This window comes from Tamandua tetradactyla, chromosome 15, assembly GCF_023851605.1.
Source record: "Tamandua tetradactyla isolate mTamTet1 chromosome 15, mTamTet1.pri, whole genome shotgun sequence".
In the NCBI taxonomy this organism is placed as follows: Eukaryota; Metazoa; Chordata; class Mammalia; order Pilosa; family Myrmecophagidae; genus Tamandua; species Tamandua tetradactyla.
The window spans coordinates 26959123-26981735 of NC_135341.1; the positions used below are offsets into that span (position 1 = coordinate 26959123).

The 22613-nt window shown below is 35.5% G+C and overlaps 1 protein-coding gene and 1 pseudogene across 24 annotated transcripts in view; both read right to left on the minus strand.

The window, feature by feature from the left end:
- SLMAP (sarcolemma associated protein) overlaps positions 1 to 22613 on the minus strand; it is a 256378-nt gene that overhangs the window by 23750 nt on the left and 210015 nt on the right. For 16 of the 24 annotated variants that reach the window (XM_077128898.1, XM_077128899.1, XM_077128888.1 and 13 more), the window contains 2 exons: positions 6331 to 6453; positions 5139 to 5213 (listed from right to left, as the gene is read on the minus strand). In XM_077128898.1, coding sequence (XP_076985013.1) covers positions 5139 to 5213; positions 6331 to 6453 — 198 coding nt within the window. The remainder of the gene's footprint in view (positions 1 to 5138; positions 5214 to 6330; positions 6454 to 22613) is intronic. The other 8 variants (XM_077128903.1, XM_077128904.1, XM_077128900.1 and 5 more) reach the window with 1 other exon arrangement.
- Positions 6473 to 17300, minus strand: LOC143657015 (ubiquitin-conjugating enzyme E2 D3 pseudogene; annotated as a pseudogene).

Consider the following 22613-nt stretch of genomic DNA (forward strand, 5'->3'; position numbering starts at 1 on the left):
TGTGCGGGGCCTTTTCTTTTTGCTTACTGCTCTATCCCCAATACTAGGCAAATAGAGTAAACAATCAAGAATTACTGGTTGGAAGAACAAAGGAAATCAAGAAAACAATAAATGAATATGAAGAATATATCAATATAGAGATGGAGATTATGAAAAGGAACCAAACAGAGAGGAAGACCACAGTAGCAGAAATGAAAAGTCCTTTAGAGGGGTTCGGCAGATTGGAGTTGACAGAAAAAAGAATCAGTGAATATGGAGATAAGACAATTGAAATAGCCCAGTGTGTGGAGCAGAAAGAAGAAAGAGTGAAGGAAAGTAAATGGAGCCTGAGGAACCTGTGGGATATCCATCAGGGATATGGATATATATGCCTGATGGATATCCAGTATATGCCTTGGAGTATCCCAGCAGGAGAAGAAGGAAAGAAAGGGGCAGAGAGAATATTAAAATAAATAACAGCTGTAAACTTCCCAAATTTAATGAAAGTCATGAATATACACATCCAAGATACTTAACAAACTCCAAGCAGGATAAACTCAGCAGCACATACAAGTGATACTGGCATTTTTTGAGGCACAAGGGAGCCTCAAAAAATGCCAAATTCTCATTGGAAACCACAGAGGAACGGCAACAGTGGGATGACATATTTAAAGTGCTGAAAGCAAAAAACTACCAACCAAAAATTTGTACCTGAAAAATGTCTTTAAAAAACGAGAGGGGAGAAGCTAACCCTACTGATAATTATGACTAAGAGTCATCAAAGAGAATATTTTTTGTTGCTCAGACGTTTCCTCTCTTTCTAAGCTGACTTTGCAGGTAAACTCAATGCCCTCCTCAAGTGGGACATGATTCCCAGGGGTATAAATCTCTCCACCAATGTGGGACTGATTCCCAGGCCTGAGCCTGGCCCTGGCATCAGGAGATTGAGAAAGACTTCTTGACCAAGTGTGAAGAAAAATGAAACAATTGGGTTTCAATGGCTAAGAGAGTTCAAATAGAGTGGAGAGATCACTGTGGAAGTTATTCTCACACATTATATAGATATTCGTTTTCAGTTTTTAGCGTTTGGTGTAATTAGAGGGAAATTCTTGAAACTGTTAAACTATAATCCAGCAGCTTTGATTCTTGAAGATGACTGCATAACTATACAGATTTTATGATGTGACGGGGATATTGTGAAAACCCTGTTAATGACACTCCCTTTAGTGTATAGACAAATTAGTAAGAAAATAAAGACTAAAAATGCATAAATAATGGGAAAAAAATGAGAGAGGAATTAAGGCATTCCTAGATAAACAAAAACTGAGAGTTCATAACCACTAGACCAGCCCTATAAGAAATGCTAGTGGAAGTTCTACAGCTTGAAAGGAAAAGACACAAGACAACAGAATGAAACCACATGAAAAAATAAAGATCCCTGATAAAGACAGTGGCATGAGTAAATATTGTGTTAGTTAGATTCAGTTGTCAACTTGGCCAGGTGAGCATACCTAGTTCTGTTGCTGCGGACACAAACCAACGGTATGTGAATCTCATCTGTTGCTAATTACATCTGCAGTTGGTTAGGAGGCGTGTCTGCTGCAATGAGTGATGTTTGACTTAATTGGCTGGTGCTTAAATGAGCAATGTAGCACAGCCTAGCAGCTCGGCATTCCTCATCTCAGCACTCGCAGCTCAACCCAGGCCTTTGCAGATGCAGAAAGAAGTCACCCCGGGGAAAGTTGTTGGAACCCAGGGGCCTGGAGAGAAGACCAGCAGAGACCATCCTGTGCCTTCCACGTAAGAAAGAACCTCAGTGGAAAGTTAACTGCCTTTCCTCTGAAGAACCAACAAAATAAATCCCCTTTTATTAAAAGCCAATCCATCTCTGGTGTATTGCATTCCGTCAGCTAGCAAACTAGAACAATATAAATAACAGTACTGTTGTATTTTTTATTTGTAACTCCATGTTTTACTTCCTAAAGGATCTAAAAGGCAAATGTATAAAATGTATTTGGACTTGAAATGTATAAATATGTGAGGTATGACAAGAACTATAAAGCTGGGATGGGGGGATGGAGGAATACAGGCTCATAGTTTATGTATGCAATTGAAGTTAAGTTCATACAAAAGCAAAGAAGATTGTTATAGATATAGGATGTTAAACTTAAGCTCCATGGCAACCAGACAAAAAAATCAGAGACTATGCAAACTTATAAAGAGAGTAGAGTATAGGTTACCAGGGGTGACAATGGGGGCAATGGGTAATTAATGCAAAATGAGTATAGGCATTCTGTTTTCAGTTATAGTAATGAAAGGAGGGGAGCGTACTGCAATGTTTGTGAATGTGATCAGTCCCACTGAATGACTGAATGGCATGCTTGGGAGGAGTTAGGATGAGAAGACTTATGTTGTATGTTTCCACAAAAAAAAAAAAAAAAAACACTACGATTTAAAAAAGAATTATCTATTATCTTGAGCTGGGACTCAGCATCAAGGGCTTGAGAAAACCTTCTCGATTGAAAGGGGGAAGAGAGAAATGAGATAAAATAAAGTGTCAACTGCTGAGAGATTCCACACAGAATCGAGAGGTTATCTTGAAGGTTATTCTTACATATTAAATAGATATCACCTTGTTAGTCAAGATGTAATGGAGAGGCTGGAGGGAACTGCCCGAAACTGTAGAGCTGTGTTCCAGTAGCCATGTTTTTTGAAACTGATTGCATAATGATAAAGCTTTTGCAATGTGATCGTGTGATTGTGAAAACCTTGTGTCGGATCTTATCTCATCTACCTTATGGACAGATGAGTAAAACATACGGATTAAAAATAAATAAATAATAGAGGGAATAAATGTTAAAATAAATTTAGTAGATTGAAATGCTAGTGATTAATGAAAGGGAGGGGCAGGGGGTATGGTATGCATGAATTTTTTCTATTTCCTTTTGGTTTCTTTTTCTGGATTGATGCAGATGTTCTAAGAAGTGCTCATGATGATGAATATACAACTCTGTGATAAAAAAAGAATGTTCATATTGTATGTTGATTGGTTTTATTCATAAAAATTAAAAAAAAAGAATTATCTAAGGGGTAGCAGGGTTTTTTTCTATTTGGAGTAGTAAAAATGTTCTAAAATTGATTGTGGTAATTAATACACAACTCTGAATATACTATGAGTCATGGATTGCACACTTGGGTGGATTGTATGGTGTGTGAATATTTCTCAATAAAACTGATTAAAAAAGAATTATTGGTTGAATGAAATAACTGATCAAAATAATGAATACTACCTAATTGCAGAGGTACATTTTAATTTCAATGTATTGGAAACAATTTGTAGAAAATCATAATTGGTTCAGAACTAGAATATTAGTCTTGGTTAACATGACATAAGAAAATTACAGGTAGAAAAACTTCTAAAGAAGAATAAATAATCTAGAGGAGGGGGAGGGTGTCATATAAATAAACATTAAAGATGTTATCAGACCTTTTAAGTCTGTAGGAAGGATTGAGAAAGAACAGTTTCAAAATCTGAGAAAGCACAATTTTTGATCACAGATTTGTTGATGTTAAGTCCTGAAATACACATTCTGGCACTAGAGGGCACTCAGTGATGGCTGGGCAAGACAGCTTTAAGACAAAAAGCAGCATTATGTCAAAGAACCTTTAGGGGAAAACTGCCTATCCACACAGTACAGGATGGAAATAAAGATTGAAATCAAATTTATATATGCTAATGGATAATAGCATTAAACTATAAAGATTTAAAGAGTTTCTGATTTTAAAACCACATATAAACTACCCCCAAAATTCTAATTTGACCATAATAAAATTAAAAATTTTAAATAACTCAAATGTCCCACTGTAAAATAAGAAGACCCAAAAGACTGATTTTTCCTCTGGGATATTGTAGGGCAAATATCACAGGTTTCATACAATGGCTACCCATCTCTTCTGTATTGTAATTACTTGTCTATTTGATTTCTTCGCACCCCACCTCTCATCCTAAAATTTCAAAATGATATTTCCTTCTTCCTTGATAGTGAAGGCAAATTAATTTTGCTTTAGGAACTTTACAATGGCATGCGGAAGAAAGACCTCTCCTGGGGCACTCACAATACCAGGACCTCCAGCTTGATGTAAACGCTTGATGTGTAGCAGGGCCCTTTCTGGTTTGACCTTGTAATGGCCCAGAAAAAGAGATAGCAAAATGATAGCTGGTATGAAGACCAGCCACTACCAATAAGGTCAATAAGGGCAGTTCGGGAACCATTACTCTATTTCATGTGGTAGAATTTTTTTGTGTGGCAATGCTAGTGTGTTATGAGCATCAGAAATAATGCCGCCAGCAAGATAAAAGCGCTGATGGCAGAGAGCGGCTCCAGATTTCTTAACCGAAGACCCTCTCTGCAGTAACTCGATACATACGGTAGATTGGTGCTGTACGCATCACAGAAAAATTTCTTAAACTTAATCCATTCCTGTGGATATGAACTCATAAGGTTACTTCAGTTAAGGCATGGCCCACCTCAATCAGGATGGGTCTTCATCCTATTACTGGAGTCTTTTATAAGCAGAATAAAATTCAGACACAGAGAGTGTAAGCCACAGAGGTAGCAGCCAGGGGTTAAACATAAGTGGAACCTGGAGGAGAAGGGAGAGGCCAGGAAGGGCTGCCATGTGCATTGCTATGTGACAGAGGAGCCTAGGACCAAGGATCACTGATCACCAGCCCCAGAATGAAAGTTATTGGGAAGAAAGCATTGACTTGATGTGGACTTTCTCTTAGCCTCAAAATTGTGAGCTAATAAATATTAATTGTTTAAACCAATCCATTGCATGGTATTTGCTTGAGAAGCCAAGGAAACTAAAACATTACATAACTCACAAAGTAGCAGTTTTATCAAATCCGCATCTTCACTCCAGTTCTTTCCATTCCATGTGTCTACTACTAGAGTACTGGGGGTTGGGGATGGGAGGATGTCTTCCCTTTGTATCTTCTTAAAAACACCAAGAAGACAGTTATTCTTTCAGGTTCTAGGGAAGAAAAAAAGCCCTGGAAAACAGGGACTCCCTGTGCACCTACTTTCCATTTTCTTTGAATTAGTACAAACAAACAAACAAATAATAGTCTCAAATACACTTGGGGTATTCCATACCTTGAAGAACCTGAATTTGTTTAGTAGATTCCTCGACTTGATTCCGATAGGCTTTTCTTTCTTCTTCCAAAAGAGCTAAAAGTAAAAGCATAGTTTATCTAATTTGTGAATTAATAAAAGTAGTCAGAATTGAGTAGCTAGAAATGTCTAAGAAATCCTCTCCTAAACAAAGGTTAGATAATAAATATTATCAGTATTAACAGTTAGAGCATTTAGAGATTTCAGGAGCACAAAATATTAGTAAGTAATAAATCTATTCAATTGTTTTCTAGATCTTGTATCACCAAGATAATATGTTATTCTTCATATGAGAAGCATTCTTGATAGTAATCAGCATTTTTAGCTTAAATTAAAAAAAACAGACTTAAAATCATCATGTTTAATGCAAAAGCATAAAGTAAGCACTGACCGAATAACTGCTGAATGACATTTAAGAGTTATACCATAAGCCCATTTGTTTGCTAAACATTTTTTCATTTTAATTAAATAAATTAGCTTGGTTCCAGTTAAGTGAATACAATTCTAATTCCCTTAGAAATGGAAGATACAGTAATAACAGGAAGTTTCCAGTTCCTCATGTTCAGGAAAGCTCAGAGAACATGAAGACTAAAAGCTGTTCATTTTCACCTCATTTTAAGACTCTCTAAGGTACCAACTGATGCAACCAAGTAGTTACCATGAATGATATGGGAACATAAGCTCCAGGATGTAGCATGTACTCCACTAATCTAAGACACTATAGATAAATAAGCTACTAGAAAAGAAAGTGGCTGAGATAATAGAAAATTCTATACCTTAACCTTGTCTGGCTCCTCTGATGACCACACTATGAAATCACAGGGAATATATATTTCCCCTCTCTTATACAAAGAAGCTAACAATATATATATAACTAAAACTTGGAAATCTCTGTTTTTCCTTTTATTGGTTCACTACTTAATGGTAATCTTTCTTTGGCACAAGGTTTATTTTATCTTCACATCAGCACTGTGAAGGAAGTATAACACTCCCCTGCTTTACTGATTGGAAACATAGGTCAGAGAAGTTAAATGAATTTCTGAAGATCATATATCTAATAAAGTGATAGTTCTAAAACAAGGTACCATGCTTCCAGACTCAAGTTTGAGGCCATTCAGATATATCATGGTACCACCGTACATTTCCTCAAGAATCAAAGTAATCTTGATCTCACCTTGAAGTTCAAAGCATTTTTGTTTACTTGCTCTAGCTAGTTCCTGGGCTTCAATCAATTCCTTGCGAAGATGCTGAATTTCTTGTTTTGCCTCAATTTCTGACTGTGCACACTGCAAATCATCTGACAAAAACATGTTTATTTTTAAAGTAAGAGTTAGTATCACACTATAATCTTTAAAACCAAAAACTAGCAATCTCATTAATGTTTAGACATGCATAGTTAAACAACATAGCACAACTGAACTCAGTTAAAGAAAATGTACAAGGAAATTATAGTAAGCATTTTAGTCATTTTATCTTGAAGAAACAATGCGAATCCAATTAAATATATATTAGTATTTCATGGTAATGGTACCATAGAATACATATTAATATGTATTAAATTGTATATTTTACTCCTATACAGCTTTTTTTAGGGCTTAAACTTCAGCGTGACGGCATAACACTATACTTCAACAATTTAGAAATTTCCTGACAAGTCAGGAAACTTTCACTTACAACTTAACAGAAAATAGAAAACAGAACCAAACTTTTTTTTTTCAAGAAAAAAGCATTTCAGCATGATTTCCCCAGTTTTGGGACACAAAACCAAATATGTTGTGGAAAATTACATATGAACAGGGACTCTGTCCACTTTGTCATAACTGTTTCCCTACCACCACACACAGATCAAATATTTGAATCAAATGATTTAACTTAAAAGGTTTTATTGAAATGAATTAGACCCAACATTAGAGCTGAAATATCCCTCCTTGCCTAACTTCTTTTCTCTTCACTTGCTCTGCTCATCTTTGATTGTATTAAACTTTCTGCTACTGAATACTGACTGGATTAAATATATCATCAAGTAAGACATATTCTCATAGTGAGTTCTATTTAGACTCTGACTTTGGTACAAATACCTCAGTCATAGCAAATTTAACTCATCAAAAAAAGGAGCTAAGAATAAGTTTTCATAATACAATCACAGTAGTTCTTGGATGTTACACACAGTCATTTTCGTACTCATTGATTATATCTTATTTTCCCAATCAAAAAATTTGACTCTGGGTTCATCTACTCTAGTCAATGTTAATTCTTCTTTCAAAAGGTCTCTTGGTCAAGATGGGAGTAGGCAGAAAGAGAAATATTTTTGAGTGGCAGCAGAGACATTATCATAACAACTGCCAAACTCCAGTGGTGCAACTGGTTAGCACGCAGTACTCATGCAAAATTTCTCTCAGAGCTCTTTTTTTTTTGCAAAAAATATTTTTATTGAGAAATACCCACATACATAGTCCAACTGTTTTATACAATCAATGGCTCACAATACCATCACATAGTTGTACAATCTTCATCATGATCATTTTTTTAACAGTGATTTAAAGTTTATTCCAGCTATAATGCAGGCTATTCTGACTTTAAGGTAGCATCACATGGCATATTTCTGAGTCCATTCCCGAGAAATTCCTGAGAAATTCTGCCGTACTTATCTCTGTCTTATAGATCCGTGCAATCTTTGGCACTAACTAGGGGGTGATCTGAGTTTGGATCGCATAGCAGTGAACAAATGGATAAAAGAACTTTAGAAATAGTTAAAGCAGGAGAACACTGTGATCTTAGAATATCGAGACAAATGCTGCCATTACTGTTAATGTTTGGATGATAAATTATTGTTGTAAATGCAACCTTAGGTAGTTTGAAGGGGTAGTCTATAGGAAAATGAATTGTCAAAAAGAACACACCACCCTGATATGGGCTGTCATTAGGTCCCATAATTGTGGCTTGCCAATGAAACATATCATCCTCAACTGGACCTGCAGAATTTTGTACTGGGGGGTCATGGGCCAAATCACTAAGCTCCTTATTAATCCGTTTCAGCACCATAGTCTGTGCTTTTCATCTGGCTCTGCACTATCTTGATGTGCGCCCAAAGGTCTGGCCAAAACTCTTTATCAGGGCAGCGGGAAAGTAGTATCTTCGTCTCACACCGGTTCTGCAGACACAGGCACTTCCCACGTCCAGGGTCGACTGTATCTGTGCCACCTCTTGTCTTCTCCTTTTCTTTTTTACTATTTGGATCAGAGGTTGGACTGGGAGGCCACATGATCATTTTCACAGAATTTGCATTGGTCCAGAAAAAGAAAAAAAAACAAACACATATCCCTTACCACTCCCTCTCATTGGCCTACAATATTTCAATCTACCCAAGTTTTACCCTTTATCTCCCCTTACTATTTACTTATTTTTTATCTTGTTTTTACTGATCTGTCCATACCCTGGATAAAAGGAGCATCAGACATGAGGCTTTCTCAATCACACAGTCATAGTGTAAAAGTTATATCTTTATACAATCGTCTTCAAGAATCAAGGCTACAGGAACACAGCTCTACAGTTTCAGGTACTTCCCTCTAGCCACGCCAATACCCCAAGTTCTAGTTTGTTAGCTGCCAGAATGCAACACCCAGAGACAGACTGGCTTTCAATAAAAGGGGATTTATTTGGTTAATGTATAGTTCTTCAGAGGAAAGACAGCTAACTTTCAACTGAGGTTCTTTCTTATGTGGGAAGGCACAAGGCGATCTCTGTTGGCCTTCTCTCCAGGCCTCTGGGTTCTAACAACCTTCCCCAGGGTGATTCCTTCCTGTATCTCCAAAGGACTGAGCTAAGCTGTGGGTGATGAGATGAGGTATGCTGAGCTGCTTTGGCTGTGCTACATATAGACCTCTCTCATTTAAGCTTCCAGCCAATTAAATCAAACATCTTTTATTGTAGCAGGCACGCCTCCTAGCCGACTGCAGATATAATCAGCAACAGATGAGGTTCACATGCCTCGGCTCATGTTCACAGCAATAGAACTAGGCACTTTCACCTGGCCAAGTTGACACCTGAATCTAACTACCAAATCCCATAAACTAAAAAGGGTTATCTGTATAATGCATAAGAATAACCTCCAGGATAACCTCTCGACTCTATTTGAAATCTCTGTCACTGAAACTTTATTTTGTCTCATTTCTCTCCTCCTCCTTTTGGTCAAGAAGGCTCTCCTTCTCATCATACCAGGCCCCAGCTCGTCCCAGGAGTCAGGTCCCACGTCGCCAGGGAGATTTCACTCCTGGGAGTCATGTCCCTTGTAGGGTGGAGGGCAGTGAGTTCATCTGCCAAGTTGACTTAGAGAGACAGGCCATATCTGAACAACAAAAGAGGTTCTCTGGGGACAACTCTTAGGCATAATTATCAGTAGGCTTAGCCTATCCTTTGCAGGAATAAGTTTCATAGGGGTAAGCCTCAAGATTGAGGGCTCAGCCTATTGAATTGGTTGTTCCCACTGCTTGTGTGAATGCTCTGAGAACGAACTACTGCAAGCCTCCCATATTTAGATTTATCATTATGAAGGACAATGTCCTTTCTTTTTTTTTGAGAATTTAGGAGGCTAAATTGATGCCTGCATCTTACTTTCAAGCGTTTTGGCAAAAAATAACTATAGAAACTTTTAAAATTGATTATTTTGGGGTCTATGCTAGAGTTTTCAACCTTAGCACTATTGACATGTTGGGCTGGACAATTCATTGCTGTAGAGGGCTTTCCTGTCCATTGTAGGTTTAGTACTATCCCTAGTCTCCACCCATAAGATGCTAGTAGCTTGAGTTGAGTCCTGACAACCAAAAATGTCTCCAGACATTTCCAAATGTCCCATAGGAGGAGGCAAAACTGCCATAGATTAAGAATCATTGCTCTATGTTAATAATTTGTCAACCAAGAAAGAAATATCTACATATAGGGCTCTAACCACAGAAGCAATGGTTAGTAACTCTGAAACTACTTCTAAGTATTTAAAATTTATCAAATAAATAAATTATACTGTAGATAAAGGGAGCCAGCTTTCTCACTGTTGGAGAAGGGAACTAAAATCATGGAAAGTGAAGGATAAAAGTGTTATGTAGGACTAGGACTAGAGTATGAATTCTAATATATTTGAATATATTGAGAGGTATACATAAATAAACATGGATGTACATGCAATTGTATATATATACATACATAGGTATAAGTATCTATAAACACCTGTATTTCTTAGCTCTTGTCTATTGAGGGGGCCTAGTAGCAATGAGTACACCAAACACCCAGATCTTCATCTCTAAATACTATTCTCCACTAAAAGGAACTAGGGCTCTTCAAAGATACTGAATAGCTGATTTCAGGGTTGAGCCAGAGGAAGCACAAGATAAACCAAGAACATATTTGTGTCTGAAAGCAAAAAAGGACTCGAGGAATGATAAAGTCATGTCAAAAAGACATAAGAAACCATCTATACAAGACTCCCACTGGCCAAACATTTGAGCATCAAAATAAAGAATAACAGTGACAAATTATAATCTACTGATTATATTAAAAATAAGCATAAATTTTTAATGTTTATTCATGTAGTAGTATGTATTACTACATCATTGTTTTAATGACTGGATGATATTCTAATGTACAGATATACCACATTTCGTTTACCCATTAACCTGCTGATGGACATTGAGTTGTTTCCACCTTCGGCTATTGTGAATGGTACTGCTATTTGAATACAAGTATTTGCTTAAGCACCTATTTTCAGTTGTTTGGGTATATAGAGGAGAAGAATGACTGGGTCATACAGTAATACTATGTTTAATTTTTTGAGGAAACACCAGACTGATTTCCACAGTGGCTGCACCATTTTACATTTCTACCAACAATGTAAGAGGGCTACAATTTTTCTCTTCCTTACCAACACTTGTTACTTTCTTTCTTTCCTTTTTTTTTTTTTTAATAATAGCCATTCTAGTGGACATAAAGCACTATCTCATTGTGGCTTTGATTTGCATTTTCTTGATGATTAATGATGTTGAGCATGTGTTTAATGCCCATTTGTATACTGTCTCTGGAGAAAGGTCTATTCAAGTTCTTAAATCTTTTCCCATTTTTAAATTGGGTGTAATTTGTTGTTGTTTATTTTGGAGAAGTTGTAGGTTCACAGAACAACTGTGCATAAAATACAGGGTTCTCATATACCACCACCTAAATAACAACTTGCATTTGCATGATACTTTTGTTCCAACTGATGAAAGCACAATTTTACAGCTGTACTATTAAATACAGCCCATGGTTTAACTTAGGGTTCAGCAGTGTGGCACAGTTCCATGAAATTAAAAAAATAATTCTAGTAACTTATATACAACATAAAATTTTCTCTTTTAAATTTAATTCAGTGTTGTTAATTATGTTCACATTATTGTGCTTCTACCACCACCATCCAAGCATTAGTTTCCTATTCCCCACCAGTCCTTGGTAACCTATAATTTAGTTTCTGACTTTATTGGTATGTTTATTCTAATTATTCCATTTCAGTGAGATTATATAATATTCGTCCTTTTATGTCTCACTTCTTTCACTTAACATGATGTCTTCAAAGTTCATCCATGTTTTCTGTTGTGTGTATATACCACATTCTGTTTATCCCTTCATCAGGTGATGGACATCTGGGTTGGTTTCACCTTTTTAGAAACTGTAAACAATGCTGCTATGAACACTGGTGTACAAATATCTGCTTGAGTCCCTGCTTTCGATTTTTTTAGATATATACCTAGCAGTGCAACTGTCAGGTCATATAGTAATTCTATGCCTACCTTTCTAAGGAAGTGCCAAACTGTCAGGATTCACACCATTTCACATTCCCACCAGCAATGAATGAGTGTTCGTAGTTCTCCACATCCTCTCCAACTTATAATTTTCCATTATTTTAATAGTAGTCACTCCAGTGGGTGTAAAATGGTATCTCACTGGGGGTTTTGCTTTTGTGTTTTTAGTATCTACAGTAGTTTATTCTTACATTTAAACCATTTATTAGACTGGTTTCACAATGCCAATATCTTAGACAATAAAACCCTCAAAATTAAACATATAGTTAAAGTCTTAAATTTTATACATACTTAAACATCAAAATGAACTGCCACTACATATTGCTCTTTTTTTTAACACTGAGAATCAAAATTTATTTCTCTGTAAAAAATTTATCAAGAGTAGTTTTAACCAGTGCTTGTCTTCTCATTATATAACTTATGATATGGAGCTACCATCTTCTCTATGACCAAGTGGCAAACTGTCATATGCCTAAGTTTGGATGAGCATCCAAAATTTTATCCCTTGCACTTTCGATGCCATCAAGAGTTCCTTTAATATGAAGCTTCGTGCCAGAATCAATTCCTCTCAGACACCTTCATCCTTTTCATCACAACCACTTTCCTCATTTATGTTGTTAAGTCAAATTCATTAAGTTCCTCTGCCTGCATCTCTAAAGTCTCTTGAACAGCAGCAGTATCAATATTCCCACAGTCAGCTATATCTTTTGTAACTCCATTTCCATTCCATTTGAATCCTGCAAAAATTTTTGTATAGCACTACCCTGAACAACTGTGTAAAACAAGGCCTAACTGTAATTCTTGAATGTGGGGTTAAACTTCATCACAGCATCTTTTTCTGAACAGCTTCACCAGATAGTTTAGTATTAATCAATTCACACTGACTTCTGAAACAATGAAACCAGCCTCTACTAACAGTAAAATGTTCTTTTTCAGTCTCCATGTAATAAAACATTTTCTTTCAATGTAGCAACTAACTTCAATGCTTTGACCTGAAAGCTAGTCAGATTGATTGGGATTTGTTTTTTATCACAGTCTTCAATCTAAAGTTGAAGTAAATGCTCCATTTCAATCGAGAGGCTTCCTGTTCCTAGTGCAATTTATGCTAGAAGATGTTACAATTACTTTACCTTGTTTTTGTATTTACCAGACTTTTTCAATATGGTTTGTACAGTAGCTTCATGAAGGCCTAGGTTTCTTCCTATCTTGGCTTTGCTGTCACTATTTTCAAATCTTCTAATCACATACAATTTCACTTCCAGTATTATTACTTTGCATTTCTTCATTGCCCCATCATCTCTGTTGACCAGTTACCTCACATGGGTTTATCACTGGGAGACAATAAGGCTACACATTTTGTTGTTTGTACATGAACTGGTAACAGACGCTCAGTGACCAAAGCAGACTTTGAAGGAATTATTTGATTCATGACTCACATTTGTTATTTGCATAATGATTTATGGACAAAAGAGCTAGCAGCAAAATCTGTACTTTATGCAACTATTCATAGCGCTGTGGTAAGTGAAATTTTGACTGCGTTTTTGGCAGACTGGTGTTATTTAACTTAACTATAGTAACTGATGTCTATGCATACTAGAACCGTGCAAAGCAAGGACTACCTTATCAAATACATTTTCAAATTCTTGGTCAGATAAATCTGACAAATGATAGTTTTCTAAGAAAAACACCTTTCAAGTTTATTCCTTCACTTAAGAAAGGCCGATGAAGTTCAGAGTTTCTCTCTCAACTATGGCAAACTTGGGAAATGTCCCCATGGCAAACGACCCCATGGTAAACTTGGGGACCTCTGCTAGCTTTCTCTCCAGGATTCTTGTTTCATGAAGCTCCCCTGGGGGCATTTTCCTTCTTCATCTCCAAAGGTCTCTGGTTGCATGGTTCTTGTGGCTCTCTGGACTTCACAGCTTTACCAAAATGGTTCCTCTCCTTATCCAGAAGTACAAAAATATCTAGGTAGTGACCTCTTGTCATGTCCGTGAAGTTGGTTGTTTTCATTTAATTGGTCTTCATATGGATCTTTCTGGCCGGAATCTTAGCCCCTCAATTCCACTGCAGCAAGATGTCTTGCTGAAAAGAGTCCACGTATCTTCCTATTAGAATTTCAGACTCCTCTCAGGTCACATACCTATGGTCAACCTTACTGAAATCTCCTCCATTATCTCCGCATCAGGGAGTTTTCGCTTTGCATTCTTACCTTCGGCCTCAAAACAGGATGGATGGCACTGGATTGAGCCAGGACAGGTGAAAGCAAAGGACAAGCTCATTAAAACAAAGCTTTTTTAAAAAGCCTACATAACTGCTTTTAAAATGGAAAAGATGATATGGAAGTAATCTTTTATCTGTAGAATACTCACCACAATTTGTAAATATGTATTTAAGTTTGCTTATATCTAGGACCCAAGTATGTTTATTAACGAGCTGGGCAGTCTTTTCTGTTTGTCCCCTTCAAATCTATCCTCCACTTTGCTTTCTGGGCTCAACTAATAGGAGTACCAGCAAGAAAAAAGAATGAATTTATTTCCTCAGTATCTTAATTTACAAAAGGTATGGAAGAAAATTACATATTGATCATAGCTTGTCATGTGGGTTCTAGTTTAATATACTTACTACTAAAAATATTCATATAAAGTTGTTTAATCATCACAAACCACCCCATCCCCTTTCATTTTTGATCATAGGACTTGTGACAAAATTGTCTAACCACTGCTGGATAATTTGTGATAAAATAGCTATATTCTGGAGCAGCTAGAAGGAAAAATATGAGAGGATCATATGGTAACCCATGACAAACTCTAGGATCTATTCTGTAACCACTTTTTGAAGAGTGCTTTGAAAACTATTTTTTTTATTTCGTTGCTTCATATATATGCTATACTATATAATAAAAAAAGTTTAAAAAAGGAAAAAAAAATGAAATGCTTCTGTGCTTCAAAGGACTTTGTTAAAAAGGTGAAGAGGCAGCCAACTCAAAGGGAAAAAATATTTGGAAATCATATCCCTTAACTGAGAAGCTAGGCTTACTTACAATAATGCCTCAAAGTTATTTCCAGAGAACCTCTTTTGTTACTTAGATGTGGCCTCTCTTTCTCCAAGTCCAACTCTGCAAGTAAAATCATTACTCTACCTGCTACATAGGACATTATATTCAGTCTCCCTGGCAACATGGGACATGACTCTCAGGGATGAGCCTGGCCTTGGCACCGTGGGATCGACAATGCCTTGCTGGCCAAAAGGGAGAAAATAGGTATAACAAAATAAGGTATCTGTGGCTAAGAGATTTCAAGTACAGTTGTGAGGCTATTCTGGAGGTTACTCTTATGCAAGCTTCAGCTAGATATTGCTAATTGCTATAGTATGCTAAGTCCAACAAACAGTATTTCTGTAAACCCTACAGAATACCCAGGGCTCTATCTGAGATTATAAAAGTTTCACTCACTAAATTTATTTTTCAGAAACTTATAACCTCCAGATGATTTCTAGGCCAGAAAAGCCCTGAAACCCAGAGTCACCAGCCTCTCCAAGAGCATCAACCAGTTGCATCCCCCTACCCAAAATGTCAACACCCCTTCTCAACATGAAGAAGTTAGAATGTTCATTGCCCAAATATCCCCAGAGTGGGAGAAGGATCAAAGGAGAAGGAGCAGTTCTATCAGAGAAGATAAAATTTAACAAATGAGTATGACTACTGAATCATTATATTGATATTTCTTTTAAGTTTCCAGTGTCTTAGAGTAACTAGAAGGAAACACTTGAAGTGGTGGAACTGTAACCCATATCATACTTTGAAATTTGTTCTAAAACTACTTGTTAAAATGTACTTTGAAACTTATCGCTTTTTTGTATATATGTTATATATCACAATTTAAAAATGTTTTAAAAAAAGACCTAAATGTAGGAACTCAAACTGTAAATCTCTCAGTAAAAAACATATGGAAGCATCTTCAGGACCCTGTGTTAGCTTATGGTTTCTTAGACTTTACACCAAAAGCATGAGCAACAAAAGAAAATACAGATAAATGGAACTTAATCAATTTAAAACTATTGTTCATCAAAGGATTTCATCATGAAAACAAAAAGACAAGCCAGAGAATGGGAGAAGACATTTGGAAACCACAAATACAATAAAGGTTAATATCCAGAATATATAAATGTTCCAACTCAACCACAGAAAGACAAACAAGTCAATTAAAAAAAAAATAGCTAAGCATTATGGAACTGCTCCAATGACTTAAGAACAACAGGAAAAAACATGTCAACTGCGGAACAAACAAGAAGTATTTGAATTATTTTGGGAAGATGAACAAGACACTTTAAAATACACTTATATTCCAAGTTTACAGTAACTTTTAAAAAGTACACATGCATGCACACACACACACACAGTGCTCCTATCTCTCAAATTAAGTAACTCTCTTACAGAGCCCACATCACATTTTTAAGTAACAATCATTGTAGAAAATCTCCTTTTCACTAGAAACAAACAAACAAAAAAGCCAACAGTGCATAATTAAACAAAAATATAGATTCAGTTCCCCCACATCCTCAAAGTTAGCTTGCTTTCACAGGGGGAAACTGTAGGGAGCTTGACAAAAATGGTCTACGCTGAAGAGGTATTTTTCTCTAAGCTTAACCAATTAAAACAATTTTAAAAATTTCTTATTACTGGTAGAAAATTATCTAGTTTTACTGTAAAGTAGATCTTTTTTATACTTTTCTTAAAGGACTTTTTATAAAAATATTTTATGAAGTCACTAATAGGACATTCCAAATTAACACAAGAATTTCACACTGCTCACAACTGACAAGCAATTGGATATTATTGGCAGTTTCAATTCAGGAGAACTTAAAACAATTTTACTGAGAGCCTATTACAAAACAAAAAATATTACCAGTGTCAATAAAATCATTGACTCCTGATTTAGAAAATGATTATCATGGCCATTAGAGAAATGCAAATCAAAACCACAATGAGATATCATCTCACACCCACCAGAATGGCCATTATCAACAAAACAGAAAATGACAAGTGCTGGAGAGGATGCGGAGAAAGAGGCACACTTATCCACTGTTGGTGGGAATGTCAAATGGTGCAACCACTGTGGAAGGCAGTTTGGCGGTTCCTCAAAAAGCTGAATATAGAATTGCCATACGACCCAGCAATACCATTGCTGGGAATCTACTCAAAGGACTTAAGGGCAAAGACACAAACGGACATTTGCACACCAATGTTTATAGCAGCGTTATTTACAATTGCAAGGAGATGGAAACAGCCAAAATGTCCATCAACAGAAGAGTGGCTAAACAAACTGTGGTATATACATACAATGGAATATTATGCAGCTTTAAGACAGGATAAACTTATGAAGCATGTAATAACATGGATGGACCTAGAGAACATTATGCTGAGTGAGTCTAGCCAAAAACTAAAGGACAAATACTGTATGGTCCCACTGATGTGAACAGACATTCGAGAATAAATTTGGAATATGTCATTGGTAACAGAGTCCAGCAGGAGGTAGAAACAGGGTAAGATGATGGGCAATTGGAGCTGAAGGGATACAGACTGTGCAACAGGACTAGATACAAAAACTCAAAAATGGACAGCACAATAATACCTAATTGTAAAGTAATCATGTTAAAACACTGAATGAAGCTGCATCTGAGCTATAGGTTTTTGTTTAGTTTTGTTTTGTTTTGTTTTTACTATTATTACTTTTATTTTTTTCTCTATATTAACATTCTATATCTTTTTCGGTTGTGTTGCTAGTTCTTCTAAACCGATGCAAATGTACTAAGAAACGATGATCATGCATCTATGTGATAATGTTAAGAATTACTGATTGCATATGTAGAATGGTATGATTTCTAAATGTTGGGTTAATTTCATTTTTTCCGTTAATTAAAAAAAAAAAAAAAGAGGAGGGGTAATTGAAGTTGCATACAGACTATGCAACAGGACTGGATATAAAAACTCAGAAATGGACAGCACAATACTACCTAATTGTAATGCAATTATGTTAAAACATTGAATGAAGCTGCATGTGAGGTATAGGTTTTTTTTTCTCTCTATTATCGTTTTAATTCTTATTCTGTTGTCTTTTTATTTCTTTTTCTAAATCGATGCAAATGTACTAAGAAATGATGAATATGCAACTATATGATGATATTAAGAATTACTGATTGTACATGTAGAATGGAATGATTTCTAAATGTTTTGTTAATTTTTTTAATTAATAAAAAAAGTTGAAAAAAAAAAGAAAATGATTATCACCTTTTTTTAAAAAAATATTTTTATTGACAAAATAAAACAGCCTACAAACAAGAACAATCTTAACATATGACCATTCCATAGTTGGTGTACTATCAATGGCTCACAATATCATCACACAGTTGTACAATCATCACCATGATCATTTCTTAGAACATTTGCATCACTCCTTCACTGGATTTCTTTTTTTTTTTCCACTTTACTCTTTGATTAAGATTAATTTTCACCTTTTACTAAGTTCCCAAACCTCCACAAAGTAGAACTTAGGGAAGCAGAATCAATTGTAGACCCTGTTTCATACGACTTCAGTTTCTGAAGTTCTAAGAAGAATTTCTCTCACCTATAGGTGGGTTCTACAGAATGGAAATTAATAAAATGCATCTTTAGTGCATGTGAAGTAAATTGTGTATATTCTATACACATTCATCATAAAATAAAATTTTAATTAAAAAAATTAAAGCATAATCACCTCAGAATGGAATTTTTCTGGGACTGCCTAATAGTTAAGCTTAGCTCTTACTGTGTAATATTATACATGTGTTCATACATATATATGAGACTACTAAAACTTTAATGTGGTCCCACAAAACAACAAAACAAACAAACAAAAGCTATTCAAAAACTAGCCGAAATTACTATCACTTTAAAACATTCATCTTGAGAGACATCACCTAGGACCCTCTCTTCCACCTTGACCTCTTACTCTTCCTGCAACAACTTCCCTGTTCTTTTTTTTTTTTACCTTGGATTTCACCTTAGGTAAAACACCCACAAGGAGTGTATTGAGAGGCAAGTTGACAGAAAAATATCAAGTATTATTTCCCTGAATACTCAGAGTTTCCAGGCGTACAGGTTCTCTGTTCTTCCGGGTCATTTTCATAGCTTTAGGATACGTATCCATGCTTACTTCCAAACCTGTGATGGTTCCACGGACCTGTGTTCCATTCCTCAATTCAGTGGTTACAGTTTCATGAACGAATTTCATAAAAAATCTCACAAGCATCATTCTAGTGGCCTATCACCTTTAGGTCCGATAGTGCACAAAATCGAACAACCGAGGACCAACGGACTGGAAGTATGAATGGCCAGAAACACTTATTGCCCGGGTCCAGGGAGAAAGAACCTCATCATGGTTTTGATTCGCATTTTCCTAATGGCTAATGACATAGCCTATCTTTTGAAGTGCCTTGTGGCCATTTGTATATATTTAAAGAAATGTCTATTCAAGTCTTTTGCCCATTGTTTTAAAAAATTGGGGTTTTTTTGTTGTTGGGCTAATGAATTTTTTTTATATATTCTGGATATTAAGCCCACCTGGATACGTGCTTTCCAAATATCTTCTCCCATTGTGCAGTTTGCCACTTTACTTTCATGATAAAGTCCTTGGAGATACAAAAGTTTTTAGTTTTGATGAGGTCTCATTTATCTATTATTTCTTTCGCTGCTTGTGCTTTGGGTGTAAAGTCTAAGAAACTATTGCTTAATACAAGGTCCTGGAGGTATCTCCCTATATTTTCTTCTAGCAGTTTTATAGTTCTGGTGTCTTTTTCTTTAATTTTTATTTTGAAATTTATTAATTTTTTATTTAAGAAAACAAATACACTTAAAATCACCAACAATGGATATCTTAGTTTAACCACAGGCATATTTAAACAAAGTATTCACACAATCTTTATAAAGACTGTTTGCTCAGTAAGTTTCATAACCCAATTTAAAATTAAGGCAACAAGGAAAAAATCTACATACTCAGATAGCAAAGTTCTTAAATTCTAAGTATTAAACAGAAACTTAGATACCATTTAATCAGCTGTCAAAAGTGTGAATGTTCTCAAAATATGAAGTAAAAAGTTCTTACAAATATCTGATTGCTATAGTAATGACCTACGTTACCAAACATTTTCCTGACTTCAGGAAAATATGAATATACAAATATTTTTACAATTAACATATGGAAATCTTAACTACCCAAAATGGATAGCTTAGCTTATCCTTAAGCACATTAAAAAAATTAGTAATATAGTCTGCTTGTACTGTGTTACAAGAGTTACTTGAATTCTAAATATTAAGCAATATCTTAAATACCATTTGATTAACTATCAAAACTGTGTGTGTTCTCAAAATATCAGGTAAAAAGTTACTACAAATATCAACTTTGCTAAAGTAGTAAGCTATGTTATGAAATATTTTCAAATTTTTGATTTCAGGAATTTATTTTATCTAATATTACTACAACTGCCTATAGTTTTTTTAAAACCATTTTTTAGTTTAAAATATAACATATATAGATATACATACACAAAGAAAAGAAAGAAAAAAGCAATAATTTTCAAGGCACGTTTCAACAAGAAGCTACAATTCAGCTCCCAGAGTTTGTCATGGGCTACTTTTTCCTTGTAGCTGCTCCAAAACATTGGCAGCCTTATCAGAGTCATAATAATGGAATCATACAGTATCTGTCCTTTTATGTCTGACTTATTTCACTCAGCATTATGTCCACAAGGTTCATCCACGTTGTCATAAGTTTCGGGACATCGTTTTGTCTAAATGCTGTGTAATATATTCCATTGCATATATATACCACATTTTGTTTATCCACTCGTCTGTTGATGGGCACCTGGATTGCTTCCATCTCTTGGCAACTGTGAATAGTGCTGCTATGAACATCGGTGTGCAAATGTCTGCTCGTGTCCTGTCCTCAACTCTTCTGGGTATATACCGAGTATTGTTATTGCCAGGTCATAGGGCAACTCAATATTTAGTTTCTGAGGAATCGCCAAAATTATTTCCACAGGGGCTGAAACATTTTACATTCCTACCAACAGTGAATACGTGCTCCAATTTCTTTGCATTCTCTCCATCATTTATAGTTTCCTGTTTGTTAAATAGCAGTCATTCTTACAGGTGTGAGGTGATATCTCACTGTCGTCTTAATTTGCATTACTCTTATAGTCAATGAAGATGAGCAGCTCTTCATGTGCTTTTCAGCCATCTGTATTTGCTCTTCAGAAAAGTGTCTGCTTCATTTCCTCTGACCATTTTATAATTGGGTTGTTTGTTCTTTTGTTGGTGAGCTGTATAATCTCTTTATGTACACAGCAAATTTTGCTCCTTGTTTTTTTTTATTTTTTTAATTAAAAAATTATTTATTTATTTATTTTTTTTTTCTTGTTTTTTAACATAGGCATTTAGGGCAACAAATTTCCCTCTCTGCACTGCTTTTGCTGCATCCCATAAGTTTAGATGCTGTATTCTCATTATCATTTGTCTACAGATATTTACTGATTTCTCTAGTAATTTCTTCCTTGACCCACTGATTATTTAAGAATGTGTTGTTTAATCTCCATATATTTGTGAAAGCTCTGGTTCTTTGGTGATTACTAACTTTCAACTTCATTTCGTTGTGATTAGAAAAAGTACTTTGAATACTTTCAATCTTGTTAAGTTTATAGAGACTCAGTTTATGTCCCAGTATATGATCTATCCTGGAGAATGTTCCATGTGCACTACAGAAGAATGTGTGGCCTGGCGTTTTGGGATATAATGATCTATACATGTCTATTAGATCTAATTCATTTACCTTAATGTTTAGGTTCTCTATTTCCTTGTTGATCCTCTGTGTGGTTGTTCTATCTATAGTGGAGAGTGGTGTATTGAAGTCTCCCATTATTACTGTTGACATGTCTATAGCTCTCTTCAGTTTGTGCAATATGTGCCTCATGTACTTTGGAGCTCCTTGATTGGGAGCATACACATTTATGATTGTTATTTTAGTGTCTTCCTGATAGCCTTCATCTCTTTACAAATATAATAGTTGTGGTTTTTATATTTAAGACTATGATCCATTTTGAGTTGATTTTTGTATGTGGTATGAGGTAGAGGTCCACCTTCATTCTTTTGCAAATGGAGATCCAGTTTTCCCAATACCATATGCTGAAGAGACTATACTTTCCCAATTGAGTGGTCTTTGCTCTCTTGTCAAAAATCAGTTGGCTGTCTGTGATGATTTATTTCCTTTAGCCTCCTATATTCTGGAGGAACTAGAAACAAAAATCTGAGAGGATGGTATGGTAGTCCACAGCAAACTCTGGGATCTGTCCTGTAACTACTTGCTGAAGAGTGCTTTGAAAACTATTGCTTTTTTCTTTCTTTGCTTTGTATATATATTATACAACAAAAAATGTTAACAAAAATTAGGGCTACTATGATTTTTTTCTTGGAAACTCTTCTAAAATAGCCCACTTCTAATTAAGGGGGTTTTTAAATTCAATCACTGACTGACTTAACTGTCTGCTGTTAAAATCAGGATGCAAAATCTTTCAGTAGGTGTTGATAATGATACTACTTCATTAA